Raw genomic sequence first — 13,764 nt, 5'->3', positions numbered from 1 at the left:
TAGGTCTGAAGTGGGTCTCTTGTAGACAGCATATTATGGGTCTTCTTTTTGTATCCATTCAGCAGGCCTGTGTCTTTTGGTTGGAGCATTTAATCCATTCATGTTTAAGGTAATTATCGATATGTATGTTCCTATGATCATTTTCTTAATTGTTTTGGGTTTGTTTTTGTAGGTCCTTTTCTTCTCTTGTGTTTCCCACTTAGAGAAGTTCCTTTAGCATTTGTTGTAGAGCTGGTTTGGTGGTGCTGAATTCTCTTAGCTTTTGCTTGTCTGTAAAGCTTTTGATTTCTCCATCAAATCTGAATGAGATCCTTGCCAGGTAGAGTAATCTTGGTTGTAGGTTCTTCCCTTTCATCACTTAAAGTATATCATGCCACTCCCTTCTGGCTTGTAAAGTTTCTGTTGAGAAATCAGCTGTTAACCTTACGGGAGTTCCCTTGTATGTTATTTGTTGTTTTTCCCTTGCTGCTTTCAATAATTTCTTTAATTTTTGCCAATTTGATTACTATGTGTCTCAGCGTGTTTCTCCTTGGGTTTATCCTGTATGGGACTCGCTGCACTTCCTGGACTTGGGTGGCTATTTCCTTTCCCATGTTAGGGAAGTTTTCGACTATAATCTCTTCAAATATTTTCTCGGGTCCTTTCTCTCTCTCTTCTCCTTCTGGGACCCCTATAATGCGAATGTTGTTGCATTTAATGTTGTCCCAGAGCTCTGTTAAGCTGTCTTCATTTCTTTTCTTTCTTTTTTCTTTATTCTGTTCTGCAGCAGTGAATTCCACCATTGTATCTTCCAGGTCACTTATCTGTTCTTCTGCCTCAGTTATTCTGCTATTGATTCCTTCTAGTGTAGTTTTCATTCCAGTTATTGTATTGTTCATCTCTGTTTGTTTGTTCTTTAATTCTTCTAGGTCTTTGTTAAACATTTCTTGCATCTTCTCGATCTTTGCCTCCATTGTTTTTCCGAGGTCCTGGATCATCTTGACTATCATTATTCTGAATTCTTTTTCTGGAAGGTTGCCTATTTCCACTTCATTTAGTTGTTTTTCTGGGGTTTTATCTTGTTCCTTCATCTGGTACATAGCCCTCTGCCTTTTCATCTTGTCTATCTTTCTGCGAATGTGGTTTTTGTTCCACAGTCTGCAGGATTGTAGTTCCTCTTGCTTCTGCTGTCTGCCCTCTCTGTCTCATACTTTCTAATGCTTCCCTATTATTCTCTTGCATAGATATACCATAATTTATTAAATTGGCTATCTATTGATGAGTATTAAATTTATTATAAACAGTAATGCAGCAAAGATTCCTATTTCTTTATAATGTAAATTCTCGGGTCTCACAAGACAGAATTATGCCCTCAACCCCAGCATTTCAAAGGTTTATATTATTTTTCTGATTCCTGCAGGCATTTGAGTTTGTAGTCTGTTCTAGTTTGCTTGGGCTGCCATAACAAAACACCACAACCTGAGTGGCTTAAAAAAAGAGAGAAAATTTATCTTTTCACAGTTCTGGAGGCTGGACGTCTACAATCAAGGTGTTAGCACTTTTGGTTTCTGGCAAGACCTCTCTCCTTGGCTTGCAGGCAGCCCTCTTCTAGCTGTGTCCTCACATGGTCTTTCCTTTGTGTGCACACACGCCTGGTGTCTCTTCCTCTTCTTATAAGGACACCAATCCTATTGGGTTAGAGCCCTATCCTCATGACCTCATTTAGCCTCAATTATCTCCATAAAGACCCTATTTCCAAATACAGTCCCATTGGGGGTTAGGGCTTCAACCTGTGAACTTTGGGGGGAAACAGGTCAGTTCATAACACAGTCTTTGCCTTAACCACTTATAAAATATAATCAAGGGCTTCCTGAGTGGCACAGTGGTTGAGAATCCGCCTGCCAGTGCAGGGGACACAGGTTCGATCCCTAGTCTGGAAGGATCCCACGTGCCGTGGAGCAACTGAGCCCGTGTGCCACAACTACTGAGCCTGCGTGCCACAGCTACTGAAGCCCAGATGCCTAGAGCCCGTGCTTTGCAACAAGAGAAGCCCATGCACCGCAACAAAGAGTAGCCCCTGCTTGCCGCAACTAGAGAAAGTCCATGCACAGCAATGAAGACCCAATGCAGCCAAAAATAAATAAATAAATTTTTTAAAAGAAGAAAAAAAGAACACTCATGTGCACGTCTTTGTGTGGATATGTAAAATTTAAATATGTATAATCAAATAAAATTTTATTCACAATAGTTACAAAACAAGAGCTCTAGGCATAAATTCAACCAAAAATGTACATATTTATATTATGAAAACTTTAAAACTCTACAGAGAAGCACAAAAGAAGTATTAAAGGAAAACATTCCTTGTTCTTTGATAGAAAAAAATCTAAAATTTAAGTTCTCCCTAGATTCACCCCTCAATTAAATATGGTCCCATAAAATATTTTGAGGTTTCTGTTTTGTTTCATTGTTTGTTTTAATGAGAGGCAGGGTGGCTTTGTGACATGATTCTAAAGTTTACATAGTAGAATTAGGATGTAAAACTATCCAGAACAAATCTAAAAATTAAGGTTCGTAGGGGGAGAATATTCCTACCAGTTATTAGGAAATATTATGTAAATAATACATAAGTTGTCCTGCCACCAAAGTATAGATAGAGCCCACAAATTTGTGTCTTGAGAATTCAAGATGTTTAAGACCAAGTATTTTGGGCCAGTCCATCCTTAAAAACAATAAATTAGCACTTGAATAGATAAGACTTCTGCTTTAGAAGAGATTTTGACTAATGGTAAGCAAAACAAAGAAAGCAAAAAACAAATTTAGGAGAAGAGGATGCAAGGTACTGAAATAAAAACATGAAAATGTTTCATGTGTTTCAAAATCTAAATGTGTTAAAGTCACAATGGTAATTATATTCCTAAGAAGGCAAATTCAAAAGAGACAAATATGACATCTCCATCCATGAAAGAAAGACTGAACCAGTATTCGAGAAAAGTTTTGTTTCATCTTAATGTTTCTCGAATATTACCTACATTTGAGTAATTCTGAGAGTTCCTTAGAGTTTTTTTAAATATTCAGAAATTTGTAAGTGTGCCATGTTGGGAATCACCCTAAACAAATGATTATTTACTGAATTTGTTCTTAACAGTATATTTTGCAACCCTGAAAATTTTATCATGTGCCAAAAGTTAAGGTGCTGTCCACTGGTATTATAAAAAGTAGAGGAATGTCTTTTTTAAAAAGAAAGATTGTCCCTCTGATAGCTACTTGTGCAAATCATTGCATTTGTCCCTCTGCTCCAATTAACTGTCTCTATACTTGACTACAGTAGCCCCTGCCCCCCATCTACAGTTTCACTTTCAGGGGTTTCAGTTACTTACAGTCAACCACAGTCAGAAAATGTTAAATGGAAAATTCCAGAAATAAACAATTCGTAAGTTTTAAATGGTGTGCCATTCTAAGTAGTGAGATGAAATTCTGCGCCTTCTCACTCCGTCCCACCCAGGACATAAATCATCCCTTTGTCCAATGTATCTTGCCCATTAGTCACTTAGTAGCCATCTTGGTTATCAGAGCAGTCATTGCAGTATCGAAGTGTTTGTGTTCATGTAACTCTTATTCAATGATGGCCCTGCAGTACAAGAGTAGTGATGCTGGCAATCTGGATGTTGCCAAAGAGAAGCCATAAGTGCTTCCTTTAAGTGAAAAGGTGAAAGTTCTCTACTTCATAAGGAAAGAGAAAAATCGTATGCTGAAGTTAGTTGCTAAGATCTATGGTAAGAACAAATCTATCTGCGAAATTGTGAAAAAGGAAAAAGAAATTTGTGCTAGTTTTGCTGTTGCACCTCAAACTGCAAAAGTTAAGGCCACAGTGCATGAAAAATGCTTAGTTAAGATGGAAAAGGCATTTAATTTGTGAGTGGAAGACATGAACAGAAAACAGTTCAGCACTCTCCGTGGTTTCAGGCATTCACTGGGTGTCTTGGAACATATCACCCCTCAGATAAAGGGGTACTACTGTACCTCTTAGTGAAGTACTTCAGGCCAATGTCTGTGTGTTATTTGTGAATGAAGGAATGAATGCCAGTCATATACATTATTGTAAATTACTACCTAAAGTTTCAAAACTCTTCACTTCAGCTGTTGCTGAACTTGTTTGATTATTTTGGGGATAACAGGGTAAGAAGGGACGTCAGGGTTTCTGTCCTAAATTTGCTTGTACAGTCTAGCAGTCAATTTGGGAGATGTACACATGCAAATAAGTAAATTTTCTTCCTCCATGGAAGCTCTGATTTCCCACAAATAAATTGAAATTAATATCAGAATAACTTAATTTTACTTTCAACTCTACAAAAAGCTATAGTAAAAAAACATATCCTGCTTTTTTATGGAGTGTCTGTGTGGAGTTCAGAGAGGATTATAAAGAATTAGGGAATATAGAGGCTATACAGGAGTATGTGGGTATGGTTATTAAAGCCTCCTAGAGAATTAGGTTTTTAAAGATTTTGATAGGTGAGATAAAATGGGAAAGAGCATTCCATACCGAGGAGCTTCTCAGCAAAGGTATGAAGGTCTGGATCAACATGGAAAATTCAGGGCACTAAATCATTGCTATTAGGGTATCACATGGTGTCTTGAAAGCTAAGGCTTAAGAGATAGGCAGGGATGAGTTCATGAAATGACTTACATGCCATGCCAAAGAAAGAGCCAATATTTTCATCTCGCACTGGGGACTACAAATTATGTAGCTGGTCCTAGATCCAGCAGATGCCTCCTCTACTCTTCAAGTTGCTGGACTGGATTCTTTGATCAGTGGGACTACAAACTAACCTTCAAACAGGCTGGCCATGATAAAAACCTTAAATCTTTTCCCTGAAGCAGTACTACAGCCTCCTCCTCTTCCAAAGAGCCTACAATCCAGAATGAGAAGAGAGACTGACCTACCCCCAAACCATACATAGGTAAACTTTGCAAAAATAGTGACAAATTGGTTAATACAAGTATTGCTCTAGTGTATTTCCAATTGGGCTTTATCTCATTATTTTAATGTTAATAATAACACTTTACTCTTTTTTTTAAATTATTTTATTTATTTATTTTTGGCTGCATTGGGTCTTCGTTGCTGCGCGTGGGCTTTCTCTTTGTCGTGGTCTGCGGGCTTCTCATTGTGGTGGCTTCTCTTGTTGCAGAGCACAGGCTCTAGGTGCGTGGGCTTCAGTAGTTGTGGCTCACAGGCTCTAGAGGGCAGGCTCAGTAGCTGTGGCACACGGGCTTTAGTTGCTCCACGGCATGTGGGATCTTCCAGACCTAGGGCTCGAACCCATGCCCCCTGCATTGGCAGGCGGATTCTTAACCACTGCGCCACCAGGGAAGCCCAATAACACTTTACTCTTATAAAAGGCTGTATACTTTGCAAAATGATTGCACACATGATGATTCCTAGATCAGGATTATGATGGGGAATAGGAAATCCAAATGACTTTACTTGGAAAAAAGTTTTAACCCAGACTAAAATTATCAATTTCTAAAAACAGGTAAGGGGGGCTTCCCTGGTGGTGCAGTTGTTAAGAATCTGCTTGCCAAGGCAGGGGACATGGGTTCAAACCCTGGTCCGGGAAGATCCCACATGCCGCAGAGCAACTAAGCCCGTGTGCTGCAACTGCTGAAGCCCGTGCACCTAGAGCCTGTGCTCCGCAACAAGAGAAGCCACCGCAATGAGAAACCTGCACGCTGCAACGAAGAGCAGCCCCCGCTCGCTGTAACTAAAGAAAGCCCGCACGCAGCAACGAAGACCCAACGCAGTGAAAAACAAATAATTTTTTTAAAAAAACAGATAAGTTCTAAGAAGCTTTTTTTTCAGTTGTCAGTGGATAAAAGCAATCTACTTTATTTCTTCTGCCATAGAAGTTCTGTGTTTCCCTCAGATAAACTGAAATTGATATCAGAGTAACTTAACTTTTTAACTCTACAGAGTCTGTACCTAAAAGATCAAAAAAACGTGCAATTACAAGTTGTGATAAGGTCTCTGAAGTTTAAAAAAGCACTACAAAAGAGAAACCAAGGCGACCCACTTTTAGACTGGGTGGTTAGGAACATCCTCAGAAGGTAAAGACACTTAGATTAAACAAGGAAAAAGTGAAAAAAAGAGCGATTTTGAAGAGCTAAAAGAAAGGCCCATCCGTTTGAAGCCTTCAGTTAGTGAAGAGGAGAGTAAAGCCAGATGGATTGTAGAGGTAGACAGAGGCCAGATAATGCAGGATCTTGAAATGGAAAGAATTTCCCGTTTAAGATAATTTGTCCTAATGAAGATTTAAATGTAAGATTAACCGTGTAAGAATGCAACTTGACATCTCTTTCTGATTGTAGCAAACTGCTTCTGCAGGACTTGGGTCTCTGTGACACCATACTCAGTTAAAGTACGAACTGATTGATCTCAGTTTCCTAGGGAGACACCCCTCCCTTTAAAAAATAAAAGGGCAAATATGATAGCCCTTATATGTGGAATCTAAAATATGATACAAGCCCTGGAGGTGGCTGGCTGCTGGGAAGGCAGATGAAGAAGAAGACCCCACCTTTGAGGAAGAAAATGAAGAAATTGGAGGAGGTGCAGAAGGTGGACAGGGTAAAAGAGACTTTTTTCTAAAGAATTACGGTGTATGATGTATGGGTTTGGGGATGACCAGAATCCTTTTGCTGAGTCAGTAGATATTCTTGAAGACCTTGTCATAGAGTTCATCACCGAAATGACTCACAAGGCAATGTCAATTGGAAGACAAGGTCGGGTACAAGTTGAAGATATCGTCTTCTTGATTCGAAAGGACCCAAGAAGGTTTGCTAGGGTTAAAGACTTGCTTACTATGAATGAAGAATTGAAACGAGCTAGAAAAGCATTTGATGAAGCAAACTATGGATCTTGACACCTTTTGTACTTTCTGAAGCTTCATTATTTTCTGGGGAAACCATATTTAATAACTATATTTTCCACAGTCAGGTTCTGATATCTAGCCATGTGAATGAAAGAGAACCACAATGTTTTCAGTCTTTATTTTCATGTCTTCAATTTTAGAGTGATATTTGAGCCTTTAATTGCCTGCCATTATATTACCATACTTTGAATTAATTACTGGATTTTAATGACCACATGTAAGTCAAAGTACCTTGCAAACCATTCAGTTCCTTCTGACTTTTGACCATCTAAATGACGAATTAATAATTATGTATTAGGTGTACTTGTGCCATTGTAGGCTGTACTGTAGCTGTTTATTATGTGAAATCTAAATGGTACCTTTGATAGCTAAGACATGTGTTTCATGTATTCTAAAGTTTTTAGATTACAGTAGTCTTAAGTTATTAAAAGATAGTGAACTGGTTTGTGTTTCTTTTAAGGAGAAAATGATAGAAAATACAACCTTTTTTAAGAGTGTTTATTTGTCTTAAGATAATTTGTTTTAATACTCTCTTCTATAGATAACAAGAGTGATTTTTTTCATTTTAATTTTTTATTTTTTGAGAAACTAAAACTTTCCTATGAATGCTTCTGTGTTGGAAGACTTATTTGATTTAAAATCTTCAGGGCTTATACTATTTGTCAGTTTTTAAGAGAACTCATTTTCCCAGATCAAAGCTTCTAAAAATAAGTGCTTTCAGTAGCAGGAATGGCATTGCTGAAAAAGCTGATGGCAGGATAAGCATTTGGGGTAGTGTTTTATTAACTTATTTGTTAGTACTTGTTCATTGTGGAAATGTGTACTTGACTAAGACCATGTGTGGCTATGGGAAACCACTTTTGTAGTTCAGCATATACAGGTTTTGTGTGTATTTAGCTTATTGTATTATTCTTGCACTTAGCTTAAAGTAAGGATTAAAATTGCATTTACGGGGATCATTGGATATTACTGTTTGTGAAACTGAATGTTTTGTGTCCCGCTTATAAACATTATTTATGAATCAGTACTTAGGAAAATTTTACTTTCTTAACCTATCAGTATAAGGAATAAAGTATGAAAAAGAAAAAAGAAAAAAATATGATACAAATGAACTTATTTACAAAACAGAAACAGACTCACAGATATAGAAAACTTTATGGTTACCAAAGGGGAAAAGGGGTGGGAGAGGGATAAATTAGGAGTTTGGTATCAGCATATACAAACTACTATAAATAAAACAGATAAGCAACAAGGTCCTACTGTATAGCACAGGGAACTATATTCAATATTCTGTAATAAACCATAATGGAAAAGAACATGAAAAAGAATATACATGTGTGTGTATATATATGTGTGTGTGTGTATGTGAATCACTTTGCTGTACACCAGAAACTAACAAAACATTGTAAATCAACTATACTTCAATTAAAAATTTTTAAAATTAAATAAATGGGCAAGATAATTTAACACATTGGAAATTTTAGATTTTAAAATTGAAGTAGTGTAAAAACACATGCCATGTATGCACATCTAAATAATTGTTACTTTAGATTTTCCTTTTTCTTTTTCCTTACCTCTATACATTCATATCCCTTATATAAGAAACGAAAGGGACTTCCCTGGTGACGCAGTGGTTAGGAATCCGCCTGCTGATGCAGGGGACACGGGTTCGAGCCCTGGTCTGGGAAGATCCCATATGCCGCAGAGCAACTAAGCCCATGCACCACAACTACTGAGCCTGCGCTCTAGAGCCCACGAGCCACAACTACTGAAGCCCACGCGCCTAGAGCTCGTGCTGCGCAACAAGAGAAGCCACCGCAATGAGAGACCCACGCACCGCAAGGAAGAGTAGCCCCCACTCGCCACAACTAGAGAAAGCCTGCGTGCAGCAATGAAGACCCAACACAGCCAATAAATAAATAAATAAATAAAATTTATATATATAAAAAAAGAAATGAATGAAAAGCCAGGATGAGTGTGAGGTGAATAAGTGGAGCCAGCCAAAACTCTTGTGCCACTGCAGATGCCTTAGCCACAGTTTGGCATGCATTAATTGAATGTCGTGTGTCTTTGTAACATGATGATGAACAATAACAGTAAATATAGGAAATAAAATTGAACATTATATAAGATTGTTTTTGGGTTTTTTTTTTTTTTGGTACAATGGGCTAATTTGATTTTGGTTTCTCTTTGTTGTAGTCAACCAAAATGAATGGCTGTGAAGAATATTGTGAAGAAAAAGTAAAAACTGAAAGGTAAAAAAATAATTTTTCAAATATTTATAACACTTTCATTCTCTTTTTTAGAAGTGCTCTCAAGATTTCCATTTAGATGTTGGTTTTTAAATTAATGTGTCTTTTCCAGTAAAATGAGACTTATTGAGTAGATTATGGAACTATGGTTGAATATTAAAAATGTTTCTGAATGTTGTTACAAGGAGGTTCTAGTGACACGTGACAATGTGTTTGTTATGACATTGCTCAAAAAAAGCAATGTATTCTCTTGACCATCAGAAAAAATGCAAGAAAAGTCTAAAAGGAAATGTGCCAGCAATGATGATAGTACCTTCTCCTGGTGTGATTATAGGTAACCTATTTTTCTGTTTCTCTAAATTTTTCTATACTTCACAAATTTCATTCTTTAATAAGAAAATAAAACCAAAGAAGGTAAGAAACATTTTAAACCCCCACAAATGTTTTTCTTTTTGAAAATGGTTTCTAACATAAAATAAGATTTTTTTTGTAACACTAAATGATGTATCAGGAAGAGTTTATATATATTGTTGGCCAACAAACTGGTTGTACATAAATTTTGCTTCATATTAAATGATAACCAAACAGTCAAAGGGAGCTATTTCCATTTTCCTAGAAAAGCAAATTGACACTGAATTTTCACTAAGTAAAGTTAGACAGTGGGTACATATTGTTAACATAGAAATGCATAGTTTTATATTTAAAAGATCAGCAAGTATCTGGGCCAGCCACCAATAGTAATAAGATACAGGCTCTTCCCTGTCAACAGGGGAAGGGAGGAAGAATAAATTAGTGTAAATTCTTTGGGTGGCAAATTGAAAACACTATTAACATACAGATTTTATTAACATGTTACTGATTCTTGGAAACACTTTTTAAGAATTTTAACATCTCATGAAGGATCATAAAATTATAGTCTGATATTATTTCTTTCTTAATGTAAGCAAAGTAATAGTGTATCTTTTATTATTATTATTATTCTCCAGATATTTATTGAGCACCTAATATAAACCAGACAATGTGCTTGAAATACACTGTTAACAAGACAAAGAAGCTCCTTAACCCAAGGAACTCACAGTCTAGCATAAAGGCAAATATTAATCAAATAATCCCACAAATAAATCATCATAGACCATGATAAATGCTGTTTATCGTAAAAAGTCATGACAGACTGTGAGAGGATATCACCTGGGGGCTTGATGTTCTCAGACAGTAAGTAGTAGGTGAGGTTTCTCCATGAAGAGACATTTACATTCCGAAGAATGAACAGGAGTCACCTAGGACAGGGGTAGGGGTAGGGGAAGGATGGCGTGGAATTGTCCAAGCAGAGGAATAGCGTCTACAAAGACCCCAGGGCACCTGAGGGCCTGAACTAGACCAGAGTGGCTGAGCAAACAGGAGAGTGGCCCAAGATGAGAAGGGAGCAGGATAAGGACCTTGGCCTTTATCCCAAGAGAAATGGAGTTTTTTAAGCAGGGGACTGACATGATAAGATGTGTACTGTGGAGAATGAACTGGAGAGGGCCAGAGGGGAAGTGCAGAGGCCAACATGGGAGATAAATAGAAGGAAAAGAGAGAAAATGAGAGGGTGTGAGCAACCCCATGTCAGTTGGGAGGCAAACTGGTAGAGATTAAGAACATGGGCTTGGAATCAAGCTGCCCAGTTTGTGTCCTGGCTTTGTCACTTACTCTGTGATCTTGAGCAAATTACCTGAGCTCATCTCTAAAACAGGGATAGTATCTGTCTACCTCCTAGATTGTGTGAGGATTAAATGTCCAATACACCTCAAGGGCTTAGAGTGGTGTCTGGCACGCAGGAACGTGCTGTGGCCCAAGGCCACACAGCTACTACTAGAAACAGACAAATACTGGACTGCTCTGATGAAAGCTGGGGGTGGGCGGGGTGGGCGGGCCGGGCCCCGAGCCTTGTCCACTTGTTCACCCCTAACCACCACCTTGTCCTAGTCCCACCCACGCAGCCCTAAATGCCTGGGACTTCACAGACTCCCTCTCTGCCAAAGAAGGTTGGCCTCAGAGTGGCCTGTTGGGAGCCTGTCTCCTGGGCACTGTGTGAAAAAATGGGGTGACGGCAGCTGACCTGTTTAAGAGTTCCGGCACGCAGGGCCACACTCAACTTTATAACATGACTAGACTAGAACCTCAGAAGGCTTTCGCTTCCCATACTTCATCTACCAAAAAGAAAAAAAGTCTAAACACTCTTCTGCTTGCTGACGTATATATAAACTATTTTATTTTTTAAATAACAATGAAGGGGAAAAAGGCCACAAAACAGACAAAAACAGCCTCGAAGGAACTCAAAGGACATGTAGATCTCAGAAGGGTACGGTTAACAGAAATGCCTTTGAAGGAACTCCTGCGAAGTTTATGGTGGCCCTCACGACCTGCCTGCTTTATTATTCACTCTGTCTCCCCTCTCTGCCCCTGCTAAGCCATGGTTGTGACCTGGTTTCAAGCAGAGACTTAGTCAACTCTGGGTTCTAACCTCCTAGAGATTTGCTTGGGGACAAGGAAGTCCATGTATCAACCACAGGCCCCACTGCAGGAATGGCCCCCTGAGACCTCACGGCCTGTGGCTGGTCAGGGTCACTGCGGGGTGAAGACAGGGTCTATGAACCCACAACCCAGCCAGCTGTTCCAGGTGTTTGGCACATAGGTAGTCCAAGTATCTCTCATTGTGACCTAATTCAGAATAGCGTATCTTACGATACGTGTCATAGGTTCAAAGAACTGTAGTACATTCCCTTCAACCTAGCAATTTTATTTCTAAGAATTGATCCTACTACCATATGTATGCAGACATTTCTATAAGAATATTCATGGCAACATTGTTTATAGTAGTAAAAAACCATAAAAGACACAAAATAAATTAGGGTGTACTCATACAATGAAATACTAAGCAGCTGTTCAAAAGAATGAGAAAGAAAGGAGGATCCTTATGGGAGGATCTCCAAAACATATCCTTCCAAACAAAGCATACTTGCTAGAAGACCAAAAAGACCTCATGGATGCAGAACTTGCAAATTACATGTTAATTGTGATGTACAATTAGTTGGAGCAGAGGAAAACATCCACCATAAAAGCAGCATAATTGCTGTCCTGTTACAATGTTTTGGGAGCATTAGTGCATGTCCTGCCTTAATGGTGTATAATAATGTCATCAGACAAAAGGTACTGTGCTTTGTTCCCCTGAGTATCAGAAAGTTAAAAATGTATTCAGGCCTTTGCATTATCCTTTTTCATCTCATCTTATCACTAAATGTTATTCTTCTACCTAGTTTCTCTTTTCTAGCCACCCACCTTACCCAAGAGATGGCATCTGCTGTGCACCCCTAGAATAATGAGAACTTGTACTGAGTTTTATTACATTAAGTGAGTGCCCAGATACCAGAGTGTCCTTTTCACCCCCAATTGTAGTGAAAGACTGATGTCCATCAGTAGGGACTTCTGTAATTAAATGAAGAATCATTCATACAGTACAATAGTAGACAGCTGTTAAAAAAAACAAAAGAGAGCTCTACTTACACAGTTGTAATCATTCATCCAAGTGGAAGGGTGGAAACAAACCACCACCTTCTCCATCCCCAAGAGGACTCCTTCAACCTAAGGTTCAAAGACTTGGGATTTGTTTGAGGACAAAATTTAAACTATATTAAACAATTCTGTACCTCAGTTTAATTTATATCTACCAATAAATTTTAGGAATTGTGGATTTAAGGTTTTTTAAATCAGATAATCTATTTTTAAATACCATAATAATTGTAGTGGAAATATGTAGTTCAAGGACATAATATTTCAATTTATTTTGGACACATAACTGAAGAAAATATAAATGTGTTTTGTTGTCATAGCTTAATTCACAAGTCAGCAGAAAAGAAGACTGATGATGATGATGAAATAACATGGGGAAGTGATGAATTGCCAATAGAAATGACAAACCACGAAGATTCCAATAAAGGCAAGAAATTTATTAGCAACTTTTAAAATCAAAAACAATAGGTAGAAAAAATAAGTTTGAAAATTACAGTTTTCAGAATATATGGATATGTTATTTCACCATATGTCTACATTATTAAGTTCTATACATAAAGTTAAATCACATAGACAAACATCAACATTCATTGATTGACCAGATATTTGCACAGTTATTAGGCTAAAATTCTCAGTGGCTTGGAGTAAAACATGTAAATAGATATATAAATACTTTAAGTGGAAACACAGAGTCACAATTTTGCCATCTTGGAATAAGAAGTCGAGGAGCACATTTTATTTATAGTAAAGTAGGAAGAATAGCTCAAAGATAGGAAAATTTTTAAGAGCAAGAGTCAGTTGGTCTGTCCTCACTATTACTGCCTCTCTTGTTTTATACTGAGCCAGTAGATAAATGAAGTTCTATTCAGCGTTTTATTTCTCTTTTTTCATATAAGGAAATGTTATATTAATGCAGTGAAAGAACACAGTTTTGTAATTTGAAGTCATTGTTGAAAGAAATTAAAGGAGTCGAATTAACACTTTTTTGATTTAGTTGGATTGTTGGTGTCAATGGAAATGCTCAAATCCTGTAACCCAGGTTCATCTCGCCAGCCTCTGAG

General features: G+C 37.8%; 1 protein-coding gene and 1 pseudogene across 11 annotated transcripts in view; both read left to right on the top strand.

The window, feature by feature from the left end:
* The window catches only part of PTPN13 (protein tyrosine phosphatase non-receptor type 13), a 228,129-nt gene that overhangs the window by 203,476 nt on the left and 10,889 nt on the right, over positions 1–13,764 (top strand). For all 11 annotated transcript variants that reach the window (XM_068542688.1, XM_068542686.1, XM_068542695.1 and 8 more), the window contains 2 exons: positions 9,102–9,157; positions 13,024–13,130. In XM_068542688.1, coding sequence (XP_068398789.1) covers positions 9,102–9,157; positions 13,024–13,130 — 163 coding nt within the window. The remainder of the gene's footprint in view (positions 1–9,101; positions 9,158–13,023; positions 13,131–13,764) is intronic.
* On the top strand, positions 4,499–6,958 carry LOC137764432 (transcription initiation factor TFIID subunit 13 pseudogene; annotated as a pseudogene).

This window comes from Eschrichtius robustus, chromosome 4 (genome assembly GCF_028021215.1).
Source record: "Eschrichtius robustus isolate mEscRob2 chromosome 4, mEscRob2.pri, whole genome shotgun sequence".
In the NCBI taxonomy this organism is placed as follows: Eukaryota; Metazoa; Chordata; class Mammalia; order Artiodactyla; family Eschrichtiidae; genus Eschrichtius; species Eschrichtius robustus.
This window is presented reverse-complemented; position numbering and strand designations above follow the sequence as displayed.